Here is an 18,308-nt window from a genome sequence, read left to right as displayed (position 1 = left end):
AATAATCATGCAAATGTTTTTATCTGTTTACAATTGATCTGTAAAGATTCAATAAATCATTTCCATTCTTTTATTAAAAGTTTGTTATCTTGATTTCTTATTCTTCCGGCGAGTTTTGCCATTTTTGCACGTTCCATAAGTTTTTTTATCTATTCTTCCTTAGCTGGGACTTCCTTTCCATTTTGGGGCGAGTAACATTCTTGCTGCTCTAGTAGCATACATAAATAAATTTCTACACAATTTAGGTAGTTCTGTCCCTATAATTCCCAAAAAGGATTTTTGAGCATCGCAGGGGATTGGACTAAATGGCCGCTGGGGGTCTCTTCTGATTCTACAGTTCTATGACTCTAAAATCAAGAGTGGGGAAGCCTCTTTCAGGTGCATTCAGAATTTCAGGCGCCAGAGGCAAACGGGAACAGAGCTATGGGTGCGAATTCTACCTTTGCAAAACGGTTTACATTCCAACCATGCAAAAGCCAGAGGTGTTTCGACAGGCTTGTGCCCATTTTCCACCCAGGCAATGTAGAGGCATTTTTGTTAGGATATTTCCATTCCTCCTTAAAAAGGGAGCAGGCTGCTGTGAGTCACAAAGTCTGCGTACTTCCGGCTCACAGGAAGTTTCTGTTTTTGTATATAGCTGTTGTTGTTCTCTCTCTGTGCCTTGACACGCAGACAGGCAGTCATGTTTTTCTTTGTTCTGACCAACGCTGAATAAAGTTGTAAATAATGCTCTCCTGAGTGCATCTTTCGTTGTGGACACTCTGCGAAAGGGCGTGCACCAGTCCTTGGAATGTGGACAGCTGTTTCTGAGGCTTGTGTCGCTAATTGACTGATACTGCGTTTCTACGGGAGATTGATGGATCGTCCGGAATCGACATGGAGCCATAATGGCCTTTGTCTCCCTGGCAGTATCCCAACAATTTTAAGCAACCGGAATGTGTAACTCAGACCCAGTGAACTGTCCCACATTTTCCACCGATATTCTTTAGAGGAAGGCACTTAAAAAGCAGCCAGGGTGTGTAAGATAAGCTCCTCCTCCTAAGGCAGTTTATATAAATACACCTTGAGGATTTATTTATTTTTAAGCCTCCTTGCAGGTAGAAACCTAGCACCTCAGGGAGAAGAGTCCAGGTTCCCCTGACATGCTCATTCTGCAGAGAACTCTTCCCCAGCCCCTAGTGAACAGCATTCAAGCATATTTAAAAAAACTAAATAAATCGAACAGCTCCTGGCAGTAATATACTCTGCTGCCCTTTTATGACCAAATGAAGCTGAGCTTTCAACCCAGACGAAAATGAGGGCTCATTGCAGTTCTCTCATCCCTCAGATAAGAGGCGTGAACCATCTCCAGAGAAATTAAAACCCTCCATTCTAGCTTTCTGTTAGTGGGCAGTGATTTATTTTTCCCTTCTGAAAATCCATTTCAAACCCTCCTTCGCTGACACAGATCTTTCAGTGTGTTGGAAGCGATCACTGCCGCTTTAGTTCTCTGGCAAAGCTTGTTTAAGAGACTGTGTATGTTAAGGTTTCCCTTCACCGGATTGCACACCGTGATAACAGAGGGAAGAGATCCCCTGAGCACGTGCAGAGTGCCTTTGGCCGCCGGCTGAGAAACCCCAAGCAGCGCTGCCCTATCTGGGATTAACATATCCAGGCAGGTTCAGGAGGATCTCAGTGTCCGATGTGTGGGGTAATGAGAAGCCTCAACTTGGGAGGTGAAAAAAAAGGAGGCAGGAGAGGATGAAAAATGAGGAACGCATCAGGCAGGAAGGAATTGATGGAACATTTGCCATCGTTCAGCAGCGATGGAATTGGAAACCGTAAATTAGAGGAAGTTAAAAAAAAATAAGAAGCCTTGCTGAGGAGACAAGATAGCAAAGCATTTAATCAGCCTTTAAGGAAGGCTGCAGTTGTCCTAACAAATGAAAATGGTTAATTATGTGGGTGATTTCTGCAAATCAGTTCCAATGCTATACAGTGGTTCCTTGGTTCTCAAACGCCTTGGTACTCAAACAACTTGGAACCCGAACGCTGCAAACACGGAAGTAAGTGTTCCGGTTTGCGAACTTTTTTCTCAAGTCAAGCATGCTCCGTTTTGAGTGTTAAACTTCCGATTTGAGTGTCATGCTTCTGTTTTGAGTGTTACACTGAGGTCTATTTTTGCTACTGGTATTAATTTTGCATTTTTGCGGCTCTTTTTTAATTTTGTGACTGTGTGCAACCCAGTTCAGCTACTGATGGATTGGTTGTGTGCCTGCAATACATTGTTTATTGCTTTCATTTTATGGATCAATGGTCTCGTTAGATCTTGGGTAGGCAAACTAAAGCCTGGTGGCCAGATCCGACCCAATCACCTTCTAAATCCGGCCCCCGGATGGTCTGGGAATCAGCGTGTTTTTACATGAGTAGAATGTGTCTTTTTTTAAAAAAATGCATCTCTGGGTTATTTGTGGGGCATAGGAATTTGTTCATTCCCTCCCCCCTTCAAAATATAGTCTGGCCCCCCACAAGGTCTGAGGGAGAGTGGACTGGCCCCCTGCTGAAAAAGTTTGCTGACCCCTATGTTAGATAGTAAAAACCATGTTAAATTGCTGTTTTAGGGGTTGTTTTTAAAAGTCTGCAATGGATTAATCCCTTTTGCATTACTTTCTACGGGAAAACGCGTCTTGGTTTTGGAACGCTTTGGTTTTGGAACGGACTTCCGGAACAGATTCAGTTTGAGAACCAAGGTACCGCTGTAGTTTGAAAACCTCTCGGAAAGCTTGGATGCTTAATCACCGTTCAGAGAAGGGGTTTTGTGTTGTGCTTCTTGCGAACGTTGGCAGCTGGAGGCCCCATAGCTAAAGTGGTTCCTCAGGTTAAGAACAGTTTCAGCTTAAGAACGGACCTCCGGAACGAATTAAGTTCTTAACCCGAGGTACCACTGTAATTCCCTTGAGATTGTCAGTCTGTCTCCCGCATGAAACGGAAAAGACTACCTTATTTTTCGCTCTATAAGACGCACCAGACCACAAGACGCACCTAGTTTTTGGAGGAGGAAGACAAGAAAAAAATATATTCTGAATCTCAGAAGCCAGAACAGCAAGAGGGATCGCAATCCCTCTTGCTGTTCTGGCTTCTGGGATAGCTGTGCAGCCTGCATTCGCTCCATAAGACGCACACACATTTCCCCTTACTTTTTAGGAGGGAAAAAGTGAGACTTATAGAGCAAAAAATACAGTACATTGAAGCCCTCCCCCATTCTAGCTGCTAGGCAAGAGGATGGTTTTAAAATAGAAAGATTAGATAGATAGATAGATAGATAGATAGATAGATAGATAGATAGATGATAGATGATAGATAGATAGATAGATAGATAGATGATAGATCTAGATAGATGATGATAGATAGATAGATGATAGATAGATAGATAGATAGATAGATAGATAGATAGATGATAGATAGACAGACAGACAGACAGACAGACAGACAGACAGACATATAGAAGCTTGAAACATCTGGTCACTTTGACCATCCAAAACAGTGATGCTTATTTAACAGTGCCAATCCTCTACACACCAAACACAGGCTGTGTTCCTTCCTACTTCAGATGCCAGCGGTGAAATTAGAGCCCTAATGCTGGAACGGTGCATTCCAGCATGGATTTAACAGCCCGAGCAATTGAATGTTTGCCATTTTTAAGTGCCCGTGACAGCGCACATTTCTCTCCCCAGGAATCGAATCCCCTTGCTCTTTTACAAATGTAAAAACCCATCAGGCTAAACATGCAGGGAGTGGTAAAACAAGGACAATACTCAAAGGTAATAATAATAATAATACGCTTCACTGGAGGTTTTTAAGCAGAGGTTTGATGGCATCAATGCCAGGGTTTCTTTAGCTGTAATAATAATAATAATAATAATAATAATAATAATAATAACAACAACAACAACAACAACAACAACAACAACAACAATAATAATAATAACAATAATAATAATAATAATAACAATAATAATAATAATAAATTATTTATACCCCTCCCATCTGGCTGGGCTTCCCCAGCCACTCTGGACAGCTTCCAACAAAATATTAAAATACAGTAATACATCAAACATTAAAAGCTTCCCTAAACAGGGCTGCCTTGCATTATTCTTCTTTTTTGGCGATCCCTCGTCGCCGAGTAAGATTGTCTTCCATAAACACGGTTTTAACAATGAGTCCGTAAGTGACTGTGGAAGCCAATTCTGAATCCACACGTCCTTCCACAGTGGGGACATTGGTTTCTGGGCAGGAGTTGATCACGGTGTGGATTTGCCAAGCGTGCCTTCCTCTTAGCACGTTTCTCCCTTGCGTCCTGAGTTCAAGTGTCTTCAAAGCCCACGACACCTTTGGTAAAGGCGCTCACAGGCAAGTATTTCCCAATTGTTGGGGTTTATACTACATTTTTAAAGATTTGCCTTGAGACAGTCTTTGGATCTCTTTTGCTGACCACCAGCACTACGCTTTCCATTTTTAAGTTCGGAGTAGAGTAGTTGCTTTGGAAGACAATCATCAGGCATCCGCACAACATGACCAGTCCAACGAAGTTGATGTTGAAGAATCATTGCTTCAACACTGGTGATCTTTGCTTCTTCCAGCACACTGACATTAGTTCACTTGCCTTCCCAAGTGATGTGTAAAAATTTTCAGAGACACCGTTGATGGAATCTTTTGAGGGAGATGGCGTTTATAAGTGGTCCGTGTTTCACAAGCGTACAGTATGGTTGGTAGTACAATAGCTTTGCAAACAAGCATTTTGGTTTCCCTGCGAATGTCCCGGTCCTCAAACACTCTGCACTTCGATCGGGAGAAAGCCGCACTCACAGAGCTCAGGCGATGCTGGATTTTAGCATCATTGTCAGCCTTTGTGGACGTTGGGGTTGGACTAGATGATTTTGGGGGGTCCCCTTCTGACTCTACAATTCTATGATTCTACAGGCTAAAGCAGGCCCACCCTGACTCTAAAATGATCCAGATCCTATTAACTCCTTCTTTTCATCACTGGCCACAGAGAACGGGAAGTTCCCTCGGGTATCAAATTCTCTCTTTCGTGAAATCCATCAGAAAACAGCATGAATCACTCTTCAACAATGTTTGACCTGCCTCTTCCTATCTGAGCAAAGGTCTTAGGACAATCCCTGCATACGAACCCAGATATGTAGACTATTTGCACGCATTTCAAGCTGCTCTTGGCTTATCACTGATTTAAATGACCATTCGCATGCTTAAAAAAGCTGTTTTCCACTCTTTTTTATGCATGGTTTTATTGCTTTAAGCTTAGGCACAGACTACCTGAAGGACAGTGCAAAACAGACAAGGCTCTGGGGTCTTCAGAGACCCTCAGAGGAATGCTTGGTGGGGAACACAGGAAAGGGTCCTTTACCTGGGTGGGCTTTCTGTGAATCTACACCTCTACTGCTGCCTTCAGAGGTCTTTGATCTCCTCCACCAGAATTAGGGTTTGGTCATCCCATCAATGGTCAAAGAAAGAGCCCCTTTCTCAGATCCCGCCTTCAGGAAAACTTCAAAGCATTTCAGGGAGGAAGATAAGAGGACAATCCTGTCGCCATGAAATTTCTCGCCTTATCTCCCCGCTCCGGACTGAAACCAGGACCTCCCAGGCCAGACAGGCCTGTCTCAAGAATTTCTTAGCCCTCCAGATCTGATGCTGGGCAAATCCTGGTTATGCATTCTGGAGGAAGGAACTCTGCGTTCAGCCAAAGAGCCACCTTTTTTCACCCACAAAGTCCTGCTATTTATTTACCCTTCTTCCCGGGGACGGCGAGCTTCGAGCCCTAAGAAGATGGGGTCCCCTCCTCTGCGCGGACAAGTGGTAAGTTGTGGGGCTCAATACTGTCGGTGCAAATTTTGCATACATTCATGGGCGGGAAATCTGTGGACTTTCAGACATCCTTGGACTCCAGTTCCCATGAGCCCCTGCCAGCATGAACTGGGAGTCCAGTTTGATCTGGAGGACCATAAATTCCCCATCCTTGTTCTATGATCTTGGAAGATGTTTAGTAGGCCCAGTTCTGGGGTGACTTCTAAGACTTGTTTAGCTATTTTGCATATTTCTCATATGATTGTTGTCCAGAATAGTTGGACTTGGGGCCATTGCCACCACATGTGGAGGTTTTTTTCCTTTCTGTTGATATGGATATGCAAATAAGGGATTGAAAGTGACGTTCAGTGATTGGATAGTTACAGAAAGTGGCTACTGTTGCGTTGTAGTGGAGCCCTATATAAGCAGGCTGGCTGAACCCTTCAGTTCAGTTCTGTTCTGGCCTGTGAATAAACAAGAGCTGTTTGAAGAATCGCTGTGTCGTCTGATATGTTCACCCACAGCTTAGCACTTTTTGTTTTTGTGACTGTGTGGAACCCAGTTCAGCTACTGATGGATTGATTGTGTGACTGCAGTACATTGTTTATTGGTTTCACTTTATGGATCCATGGCCTCATGAGATAGTAAAATTCATGTCAAATTGCTGTTTCAGGGCATAGCTGTCAACGTTTCCCTTTTTCAAAGGGAAATTCCCTTATTCCGAATAGGATTCCTCTCAAGAAAAGGGAAACGTTGACAGCTATGTTTCAGGGGTTGCTTTCAAAAGTCTGGAACAGATTAATCCATTTTGCATCACTTTCTATGGAAAAGCACGTCTCGGTTTTGGAACGCTTTGGTTTTGGAACATACTTCTGGAACGCATTAAGTTTGAGAACCAAGGTACCACTGTATATCTGAGTTTCTAATGCTGGAATGAGGCTCTCGGGGTTAGGATGGAAGGCAGAGAGGTGGGACTTACTGACGCTCATGACAAATAGGGCAAAGATCCCAACCACTTGCCAGAGGCGCAAGCCCCAGATCACCACAGTCTCCGATGTGATGGGGTCCGGTTTCTTTTTCGGTGGCTCGGTGGTGGCCTAAAAAAAGAACAGGAAGTGTTAGAGCATACGGGCGGAGCTAAGCCCTACTCAGAGTAGACCCATTGGAATTAATATATCATTAACTTAAACAGCTTTGGTCGATACTTTTAATGGCCCAGGTGGCCTGTGAATGAGATCTGCGACCTGCGTGTGTAGGGAAGTATATAAATTTAATCAACAAAAAATATATAAATATAAAGATATACTGCCCTACACTTGCAGGTCACAGGTCTCAAACATAGGCCGCCGTTGCCATTAAAGGTATAGACCAAAGCTGTTTACAGCAATATAAGCATAATACAAACCATATAGAAAAGTTAAAAATTGTTCTCAACTAACCACTGTGGAAGGATGTAATCATAACTTCCTGCCTGGGCCTGGTGGACCAAACTCCTGTCATCTGAGCATGTGCAGTTACTATCCTCGGCGTACACACCTCAGCTTAATCGCAACTTATTTTTTAAGACTGAGTGAAAGCTGGTGGATGAAACTGCTGTGTTTCTCAAGGAACTGCAGGATACTTGTGGCTTGTGGTTAATGTCGTGTGATCAAACATCAGAGGCAATGCTGGAGCTAATTGCTAATGCGTAATGTTATAATAATACCTTTTATTATCTGAAGAGGTGTCCATGCACACGAAAGCTCACACCAATAACAAACTTAGTTGGTCTCTAAGGTGCTACTGGAAGGAATTCTTTTATTTTGTTTCGACTACGGCAGACCAACACGGCTACCTACCTGTAACTAATACCTTTATTGTCAATGTACAACCTGTGTACAATGAAATTAACCAAGCCTCCCCCCACACAAAAACACTCAATCTCATGGCACTCTGCTTGTCGTGTGACACACCAACCCCGAAAGTCAGTTGCACTATATTATTTTCTGTTCTAACAGCCCACGGATAGAAACTGTTTTGTAGCCCATTGGTACGACTGATTATGCTTCTATATCTCCTGCCTGAGGGTAGAAGATTAAAGAGGAGCTGGCGGGGGTGTGAATCGTCCCTGAGAATTTTTCTTGCTCTCCTAAGGCAAAGATCCATTGCGATGTCATCTAGCGGGCTCAGGGGACAGCCCATGATACCATGCGCTGTGCTCACCACCCTGTGTAAAGACTTTCTGTCCGTGGCTGTCAAGCCAACGTACCACACTGTGATACAATATGAGAGGACACTTTCTATTGTGGACCGGTAGAAGGAGGTCATCGATTGTTCTTTAACATTGTTCTTTCTCAAGACCTTGAGGAAATGGAGTATCTGTTGGGCTGAAGCTCAACATCCAAAAAACGAAGATCATGGCCACTGGTCCCATCACCTCCTGGCAAATAGAAGGGGAAGAAATGGAGGCAGTGAGAGATTTTATTTTCTTGGGCTCCATGATCACTGCAGATGGTGACAGCAGCCACAAAATTGAAAGTGGCCTGCTTCTTGGGAGAAAAGCAATGACAAACCTAGACAGCATCTTAAAAAGCAGAGACATCACCTTGCCGACAAAGGTCAGTATAGGTCAAGCTCTGGTTTTTCCAGTAGTGATGTATGGAAGTGAGAGCTGGACCATAAAGAAGGCTGATCGCCGAAGAATGGATGCTTTTGAATTCTGGTGCTGGAGGAGACTCTTGAGAGTCCCATGGACTGCAAGAAGATCCAACCTATCCATTCTGTTGTTGTTTTTTTATATAATATTTTATTAGGTTTTATCAATAGAAAAGTTTAGAAAAATACAAAAACGAAAGAGATACAAAATTACAAAATACAAAAATACAGACATTAAACACAAAGAAAAAAAGAGAAAAAAACACATATAAAAGAAAACAAAAATTCCCTCTTTCTTAATTTCTCATCTTTAGTTAACTTATTTTCCTGACTTCCTCACGTCTCCCATTTTTGTATCCCTTTTAAAAATTGGTTCAGCAAATTCATGTCCTATTAGTTTATCTATTATTAATCCCATCTTACATTTTACCTTGTTGCTAGAACCCCTTCAATTCATTTCAATGTCATCAGCATTCAAAAATTTTACAATATTTCTGCAAATGAATTTTAAATTTCCTCAAATCTTCTTCCACCAACTCTTCTCCCTGGTCTCAGATTCTGCCAGTCATTTCCGCCATCTCCATATAGTCTATTAGTTGCCAACCTCTCCATTCTGAAGGAAATCAGCCCTGAGTGCTCACTGGAAGGGCAGATCCTGAAGCTGAGGCTCCAATACTTTGGCCACCTCAGGAGAAGAGAAGACTCCCTGGAAAAGACCCCTGATGTTGGGAAAGATGGAGGGCACAAGGAGAAGGGGACGACAGAGGACGAGATGGTGGGACAGTGTTCTCGAAGCTATTTTTTTTTTATAAAATTTTTATTGGGTTTTCACATTTTTTATAGACAAACAAACAGAAAAACAAACAGACAAAAAAGACACAAAAACAAAAAGAATATAAAGTTTCAGAAAAAACACTTATTTTCATAACCCTGGTCTCTGACTTCCCCCCACCCCCTCCCTTGCATCCCTATTCCCAAAGTTATATCAGCAAATTGTCGTTTCTCAACCTCCTAACCTTCTCAATAATAGCCCTTTTAAAAATAAAAACAGTTGTTCTAAGTTGGACCTCAGTTCCCTTCCCTCGATTTCCCATTTTGTCTTTAATATCGGTCCTATTGATTAATTTCCATTGTCCTGAGTGTTGTTAAAATTACATCTTTCCCTCCCTCCCATCCCCGGTTTGCGTCCCTTCCCAATACAAGTCCACAATGTCAGTTCTTAGCCTGGGTCCCACACGTCCGAGGCTCTCAAGTCTATCACAGTCCCTCTCCGCCGGTCTTGTTGGTAATCCTTTGTGTCAGACATCAAATCTCGAAAGAGGTCTATCACAATCCATCCATAGTCTCTTAAGTAGAACTGCTGAAGAATTTCCACAAGGCATGGATCTTTCAAATCATAGTCAGAGTCAAAGTCAATGTGGAGGCCCCAATTATATTTCTTTATTTTAAATTCTTGCATTCCATAAGCTTCCAGGGCCTCCACTTTCATCTTTTGCATCTTTCGTAGGTTTGTAGTAGATTCAATCCAATAGTCTCCTTGCTTGTATTCCACAGATGTCAGATTCTGGTCAACATTTAACTTTACTTTCTCTTTCTCTTGTTTTGTCTCCTTTTCTTTGATTATCATTTCAAGTTCAGCTGTGGGTTCTTTCTCCTTCCAATCCTCCTTACAATCAGCAGGACTACTTGTTTCAGTAGTCAAGGTCATCATATGTTTACTCATTTCCGAAGTATGCTCTTGTAAGGTTCCCACCAGTTGAAACATCCTTTCGATTTGCTCCAGTATCTTTCCATCCACAGCCATTGTAGTTCCACAGAGTTCCCCCTAGGGGGAATCTGATTACTTAACGTTGTTTTCTCCAACAATCCTCTTTCTTATTTTTATTACTTTGTTTCCAACAATTTAAGTTCAATTGTAACACCTTTTATTCCAGAGGGGTCTTATGTAGCAATTTTTTCCTGTAGACTGTCTATTTGACAGCTTTGACAGCTGTCAAATTCTGTGCTTACAGGCTTCCAAATAGGATGCTCCCGGGCCCGGGGGGGAGGGTTGTTTACAGCAAAAAGAAGAAACCTCCAAAACTTCACTCTCCTGCACAAAATTACTTTTTTTTGCCCAATCTTGGGAGTTACAGTCCTTTTAAACTCACCCTTTGCAGGGTAAACTCTCCAGCTTAGTTCGTACGTCGTTGCTTTAGTTCGTCTGCAAGGGGGGGGTGCGGACTTCCTTTTAGCACACCCCCCGATCGTCTCAAATTCAAATAGGAAAATCTTAAAGTCCGATTCCAATTTACTCACGGGTTGTTCTTTTCGGCCGAATTTCAAGGAAGGAAGTCAGCGCTCCCGGTCATGGCTCGCGGCTTCGCTCAGCGGGGGTAGCGATGGACTCTCAGTGCCACGCCGCCCCCCGTATCCCCTCCGCAGCCTTTAAAAAGGCTCTTTGCGAATCAGGGGGGGCGCTTAAGGCACCCACCGAGTCTTCAGTCCGCAGGCTTCCGCGCCTGCGGTTTTAAGGGTCCCCGTGTCGCCGGCACGGCAAAGACCCGTCCCCCGCTGAGCCGATTCCCTCCGGAGCTCGGAAGGAATCCGCCATTCCCAGATCGCGCCAACCCCGGAAGTCTGTTCTCGAAGCTACCAGCATGAGTCTGACCAAACTGCGGGAGGCAGTGGAAGACAAAAGTGCCTGGCGTGCTCTGGTCCAGGGGGTCACCAAGCGTTGGACATGACTAAATGACTAAACAACAACAACAAAGCGGCTTAGGAGTCAATCTGGGCACTCAGTGGTTACAAATTAAATAGCAGCAACTCTCCACCTGGAAGTAAGCATGACTGTAGAGGAAGCTGCTAGGAAAAGCAGAGCAGAGGAGCAGAAACAAGAGAGCGAAGCAAATAAGTTGGCAATCCCTAGGAAGATTAGTGCGCCCCGTAATTAATGTTTGAAAAAAGCAACTTCAAAGGCAGCAAACCCTTTGAAGGAAGCTTGCGCTGTCCTTAGATCTTTGCACAAGTGAGGATTCAAAACGGAATCAAGCTCAGAGCAAGCTAATAAAAATATTTTTTCCAGCCGTATCTTGCTGGAATACGCGATTGCATTTGCAAATAACGTTGCTGGCAACAGTCTGCGGTGCCAATTAAACTGTGTTGCAGCGCCGCTTGCTGTTCAGAGTACGTGCTGCAACTGAGGAAACGCAAACTGGGAGGGGCAGGTTATCGGAATTTAAGATGCATTTTCGCTTTTGTTTTTAAACAGTTACTTTCTAAGTGACTGGCGCAATTGTAAATACGAAGACAAATTTAAAAGCAAAACGGTATTCCTAAAAACAACCCCCACCCCCCAAAAGAAATCCCTCCTCAATGCATTTTAATTCCCATTCCCACTGGCAGGCAAATTGCAATCGCTTGGTGCAGTCCTCGAAGGGATCAAACGGAACGTGAGGGTTTTGCAAAACATCTATTGCATTGCTTTACTCCCTCCCTCCCCTTTCTTATCTGAATATGAAATTACAAGATAGAGGAGAAAGTCCATTAAAAGCTCATTAAAACATTTTTTTTAAAGAAAGAAAGAAAGAAAGAAAGAAAGAAAGAAAGAAAGAAAGAAAGAAAGAAAGATGAAGTATCAAGCCAGGGGCGAAATTAGGCTTTACAGTTGTACCTTGGTTCTCAAACGCCTTGGTACTCAAACAACTTGGAACCCAAACGCTGTAAACCCGGAAGTAAGTGTTCCGGTTTGCAAACCTTTCTCGTGCTCCGCTTTGAGTGTTACACTTCTGAATTGAGTGTTGCGCTTTGAGTGTTAAGCTGAGGTCCGTCTGTTTTTGCTATTTATTTTGCTTTTTCAGTTAATTTGTTTTTGTGTCTGTGTGGAACCCAGTTCGGCTACTGATTGAATGATTGATTGATTGATTGATTGATTGTGTGACTGCAGTACATTGTTTATTGCTTTCATTTTATGGATCAGTGGTCCTGTTAGATATAAAATGCATGTTTGAAGTTTGAAAACCAAGGTACCACTGCAATTCTCTTTTGATGCCATCAGGATTGGTGGCCATTCATGTTAAACTGCTGTTTTAGGGGTTTAATCCATTTAGGGGATTGATCCATTTTGCATTACTTTCTATGGGAAAGCATGCCTCGGTTTTGGAATGCTTTGGTTTTGGAACGGGCTTCCAGAATGGATTAAGTTTGAGAACCAAGGCACCACTGTATTTCACCCGCGTCAAAGACCCAGTTTGGCATCTCCCTCTGTGCATTTGCGTACACACAAATTGGGAGCCGGTTTGTGTAATGTCACCAAATAGCCGAAACGTGACGAGCTTCCTCTGCTTTGCCAGTCCTCTGCTGGGCTCAGGGGAACCCGTTTTAACCCTTTCTTGGCAACCCCATGAGGGCTAGGAACTTGCTTACTTTGTTTCTTTTAATAATATAAATATAATAGTAATAATTTATTATTTATACCCCGCCCATGTGGCTGGGTTTTAAAAGGTAAAGGGACCCTTGACCATTAGGTCCAGTCGTGGCTGACTCTGGGGTTGCGGCGCTCATCTCGCTTTACTGGCCGAGGGAGCCGGCGTACAGCTTCCGGGTCATGTGGCCAGCATGACTGAGCCACTTCTGGCAAACCAGAGCAGCACACGGAAATGCCGTTTACCTTCCCGCTGAAGCCGTACCTATTTATCTACTTGCACTTTGATGTGCTTTCGAACTGCTAGTTTGGCAGGAGTTGGGACTGAGCAATGGGAGCTCACCCCATTGCGGGGATTCAAACCGCCGACCTTCTGATCCTAGGCTCTGTGGTTTAACCCACAGCGCCACCCACGGACTGCTAAAAACATCAAACATTAAAAACTTCCCTAAACAGGGCTGCTTTCAGGTGTCTTCTAAAAGTCAGATAGTTCCTTGACATCTGACGGGAGGGCGTTCCACAGGGCGGGCGCCACCACCAAGAAGGCACTCTGCCTGGTTCCCTGTAACCTCACTTCTCGCAGGGAGGGAACCGCCAGAAGGCCCTCGGAGCTGGACCTCAGTGTCCAGGCAGAACGATGGGGGTGGAGCTGCTCCTTCAGGTATATAGGGCTGAGGCCGTTTAGGGCTTGAAAGTTCAGCACCAACACCAGAGGGAAGAAGATAAGCTGCAGTTCTGCCAGGCAGACTTGCTTTCTAGGGAATTCTAATGCCTGCTATTTGATCTCCGGTTCAGTTGCTGCCAGCTAATTCTTAGGGAAGAGGGTTAGCAAGGTTCGGGTTACAGCTGATGGGCTGCATCAATAGGAGTATAGCATCTAGATCAAGGGAAGTAATAGTGCCACTGTATTCTGCTCTGGTCAGACCTCACCTGGAGTACTGTGTCCAGTTCTGGGCACCACAATTCAAGAAGGACACTGACAAACTGGAACGTGTCCAGAGGAGGGCAACCCAAATGGTCAAAGGCCTGGAAACGATGCCTTATGAGGAACGGCTAAGGGAGCTGGGCATGTTTAGCCTGGAGAAGAGGAGGTTAAGGGGTGATATGATAGCCATGTTCAAATATATAAAAGGATGTCACCTAGAGGAGGGAGAAAGGTTGTTTTCTGCTGCTCCAGAGAAGCGGACACGGAGCAATGGATCCAAACTACAAGAAAGAAGATTCCACCTAAACATTAGGAAGAACTTCCTGACAGTAAGAGCTGTTTGACAGTGGAATTTGCTGCCAAGGAGTGTGGTGGAGTCTCCTACTTTGGAGGTCTTTAAGCAGAGGCTTGACAACCATATGTCAGGAGTGCTCTGATGGTGTTTCCTTCTTGGCAGGGGGTTGGACTCGATGGCCCTTGTGGTCTCTTCCAACTCTATGATTCTATGATTCTATCTTTGGGCAGCAGAAGCCCATCTTTCAGCCATGCCCAGCCTCTCGCTGCATCCACCCAAAACAAACTCCCTTGACAATCCATTGTGGGAGGCTTGCATTTCTGTCTCCCCTTCGAAAGGCAGTGTGTCTGCTGTTAAAAGGCAGAATCCATGTGAGCAGCCACTGTGCAGGGGTGTTGCTGAAACACAGCCTTGCCGATCACATCCTTGTAGGGCTGTTATCCCTCCAGGTTCACCTGGTGTCCTCCCAGTGATGGGTGACTCTTCAGGTGGGCAAGAGCGCAGGAATCACATCTCAATAAACCCCAAGAGATGGGACACCCAGTCGTAAAAAGATGTAAATTGTGTTGCATTATTTACATATTCCTCAATATATTAAAATAAAAAATATTAAGGTCTTATATCTACAGTGGTACCTCGGGTTACATACGCTTCAGGTTACACACTAACCCAGAAATAATGCTTCAGGTTAAGAACTTTGCCTCAGGATGAGAACAGAAATTGGGCTCCGGCGGCGCGGTGGCAGCAGGAGTCCCCATTAGCTAAAGTGGTGCTTCAGGTTAAGAACAGTTTCAGGTTAAGAACGGACCTCCGGGACGAATTAAGTACTTAACCCGAAGTACCACTGTATATATGTAATAAATATTCATAACTGCATATATAAACCACATGTTTGAAACCCCACAGAAAAAGTCCTGAAACCATTTTGTCCCTCCCAAATTGACCTCAAATATTTCTCTGCAAGGTGGAAGGACAATGGAAAGGCCTCCCCATTGTCCTTTCCTTCACAAATCCTGTCTTAAGGGTATGTCTGTGTATGAACAGGGTGAGCCTGTGACCTGGCTCAGGAACTAAGTATTTATCATTACAAAAGACTGGCCAGGCTCCCCAGGGTATCCAATCAAGTAACCATTATCAGGTAACCTGCCAGACAGGAGATAAACAACGCACTCAGATTTCTGTTGTAGACTGCCTCTTCTGTGATGTAGGTATGATGTTTCTGGGGGTGGTCTTGGACTCCAGGGCGGGCAATTTAAAATGTCTATATAAGGACAGGTACACCTTGGTTCTGGGTCCTCCTCCTTTCCTGTGTGTGAGGGGAGCACCCTGTTGCAACAGATCAATAAAGAACAGGCTTACGAGCTGCTTTGCTTCTCAATATTCTCAGGTTGGCCTCTGTTATTTTCTCCGACTGATGGAGAACCTACAAAGGACTCTATAAGGGCTCCTGTGTCCCCCATAAGGGCAGATTTTTGTTTATTACAATAGATAAGCGCTCCTTCCAGCCCGGTGTCTAGAATCAGAACCGTAGACTTGGAAGGGAACCCCCCAGCGATCATCTAGTCCAACCCCCTGCGATGTCGGAATCACAGCTCGAAAATCCCCGACAGATTGCCTTGCAGCGGGTTGGTTTGGATGACCCTCAGAGGTCCCTTGCAACTCTGTGATTTTATAAGACGGCCACCTGACCTTTGTTGGAAATCCTCCAACGAAGGAGAGTCCGCCATCTTGCGAGGGAGTCCGTTCCCCTGTCGAACATCTCTTACCATCAGGAAATTCTTTAAATGTTTCGTCGGAATCTCCCGGGAATCCAAATCCATCATTTCAGGTCCTATCCTCTGGAGCATCAGGAAACAAGCTCTGCCCACGTTCCAGCTTGCCAATATCCCTCAGAACTGGACACATCTTGCTTGCAGGATCCACCCCTTTGCCATGAGAGCGCAGGGTGGCCAGGCTGCCCCCATCCCTGGTGCCTTCTGCCTGGTGCCTGAAACTCGATCTCTGGCTATTAAGAGCTGGCGTGTTTTCTCAGCAGACTGCTAAAAGCTTCCTGGTGTCTGCAGAGAAGACTGCAGTGGAAGGAAGGAGAGGAGAGTTGTCAGGCTGGGCTGACCTCCTGCCCCAGGGGCACAGCTCAGTGGCAGAACATCTGCTTTGCACACAGAATGTCCCCGGTTCAAGCCCTAGTAGCTCCAGGTAGAGCCGTTGCCAGCCATCGATAGCCCTCTCTCCTTCAGGAATTTGTGGGAACCTTCTAAAGCCATCAAGGTTGGTAGCATCACTGCCTCCTGTTGGAGGGAGTCAACAGTTCCTGCTTTGGCGATCACTCATAGCTGAGTAAGATTGTATTCCATGAACACGGTCTTAACAGTGAGTCCGTAAGTGACTGTGGAGGCCAGTTCTGGATCCACACGTCCTTCCACAGTGAGGACATTGGTTTCCGTGCGGGAGTTGATCACGGTGTGGATTTGCCAAGCATGCCTTCCTCTTAGCACGCTTCTACCTTGCGTCCTGAGTTTGAGTGTCTTCAAAACCCACGTCGCCTTATATGAAGATGATGTACAGATGGTATATGACACCAGTGCAGTTAGGGAAAATGTACAAAACTAGTTCAAATATATGTTGGCAGTGTAAGGAAAAGAAGGGGGCATTTTATCATATGTGGTGGGATTGTAATGTAATTAAAAAATTTTGGGAAATGATATATAACGAATTGAAGAAAATGTTCCATTTAACATTTGTTTAAAAACCTTAAGCATTTTTGTTAGGGATTGTAGGGAAAGACCTGCCAAAAAAGCTGAAAAACATCTTCATGTATGCGACAACGGCCGGCTGCAAGAGTGGCATTTACAAGTGGTCCATGTTTCACAAGCATACAGTAAGGTTGGTAGTACAACAGCTTTGCAAACAAGGATTTTTGTTTCCCTGCGAATGTCCCGGTCCTCAAACACTCTGCGTTTCAATCGGGAGAAAGCTGCACTTGCAGATTTAACAAAGCACTGTGCGAATAAATCATATCTTCCTCTGTCCTGAATCTTCCAACATTCATCTTCCTTGGGCGTCCAATAGTCCTTTCCCAGCCCTTTGAGTAGAAAAGCCGCTTTTCCTCCCAGTGTCCAAATATTAAAGGGACAGGAGCTCTCCTGTTAAAAGCAGCTGGCAACCTTGCTATTGCTAGTTATGCAACCTTAGGAATTTTACAGGAATCTTTAACACACATTCTTTTCTGCAGATCTTGGTGGTGGTGGGTGGGAATAAACAGTTCTCCTTTTCTTCTTCTTCATTTCTCAAACCCCAGTGAACCTCTAGCCCACGAGGAAGTCTTTACACTGCACTTTCTACTCAGCATTCAGCCCCAGATAGTTGAATGGGACTTACTCCCAGGTAAATGTAGGCATCTAGCTTCATGCAACAGAATTCCTCTCCCCATTCACTGGCCTCTCCATCTTTTGCAAAGTTCCACTGTCAGTCGGTTTGGCTAGGAGGCGGGGCTGCTGCTTTTTAGACCCGCCTCCTCTCCAAATGGGAGCTTTATAAAAAGAGGAAATTGAAGCAAAGTCTTTCTTGAAGAAGCAAAAAGAGGGAAAGGGAAGGAAGGGGAAAACAAGCTTTTCAAAAGGACACAGTGGCCTAGAAAAGAAGAGGCTACCAAGATTTGACCAGGGACCCAGGGCAAAGCTCAGGTAGGATGTGTGACACTTGGATAGCAAGATGTGAAGATGTCTTGCATGCAAACTTGTGGTTAAAATGTGTTCTTTTGGAGGCAGCTTGTGTGTTACTTAAGCACTGCCTCTGGGAGTCAGATCTGGGACTTGGGTTAAGACAATATTTGCTCTCTGAGACAAGAAGTGTGTGTTGCAACCCATCTTTCCCTGTTTGCCTCTTAAGACCTGGTAGACAGAGGTGCTTTGCCTCTAATAATATAATAATATAATATAATAATAATTTATTATTTATACCCCACCCATCTGGCTGGGTCCCCCCAGCCACTCTGGGTGGCTTCCAACAAAACAATAAAATACAATAACCTATTAAACATTAAAAGCTTCCCTAAACAGGGCTGCCTTTAGATGTCTTCTAAAAGTTTGGTAGTTATTTTTCTCTTTGACATCTGGTGGGAGGGCGTTCCACAGGGCGGGAGCCACCACCGAGAAGGCCCTCTGCCTGGTTCCCTGTAACTTGGCTTCTCGCAGGGAGGGAACCACTAGAAG

At 44.4% G+C, this 18,308-nt stretch overlaps 2 protein-coding genes and 1 long non-coding RNA gene across 3 annotated transcripts in view; 1 reads left to right on the top strand and 2 right to left on the bottom strand.

The window, feature by feature from the left end:
- LOC309515147 overlaps window positions 1–18,308 on the bottom strand; it is a 454,911-nt gene that overhangs the window by 122,435 nt on the left and 314,168 nt on the right. The window lies entirely within an intron of this gene.
- The window catches only part of TMIE (transmembrane inner ear), a 28,748-nt gene that overhangs the window by 4,064 nt on the left and 6,376 nt on the right, over window positions 1–18,308 (bottom strand). Inside the window, exon 2 of the mRNA XM_082192673.1 lies at window positions 6,821–6,938. Within this exon, the coding sequence (XP_082048799.1) occupies window positions 6,821–6,938 (118 nt within the window). The remainder of the gene's footprint in view (window positions 1–6,820; window positions 6,939–18,308) is intronic.
- Window positions 17,648–18,308, top strand: part of ALS2CL (ALS2 C-terminal like) — an 83,489-nt gene continuing 82,828 nt past the window's right edge. The window contains exon 1 of the mRNA XM_082192217.1: window positions 17,648–17,780. The gene's annotated coding sequence lies outside the window, so the exon portion shown is untranslated. The remainder of the gene's footprint in view (window positions 17,781–18,308) is intronic.

Source organism: Podarcis vaucheri, assembly GCF_965113315.1.
Source record: "Podarcis vaucheri genome assembly, chromosome: 12".
NCBI lineage: Eukaryota > Metazoa > Chordata > Lepidosauria > Squamata > Lacertidae > Podarcis > Podarcis vaucheri.
The sequence above is the reverse complement of the archived record's forward strand: the minus strand, read 5'-3'. Positions and strand labels throughout refer to the sequence as shown.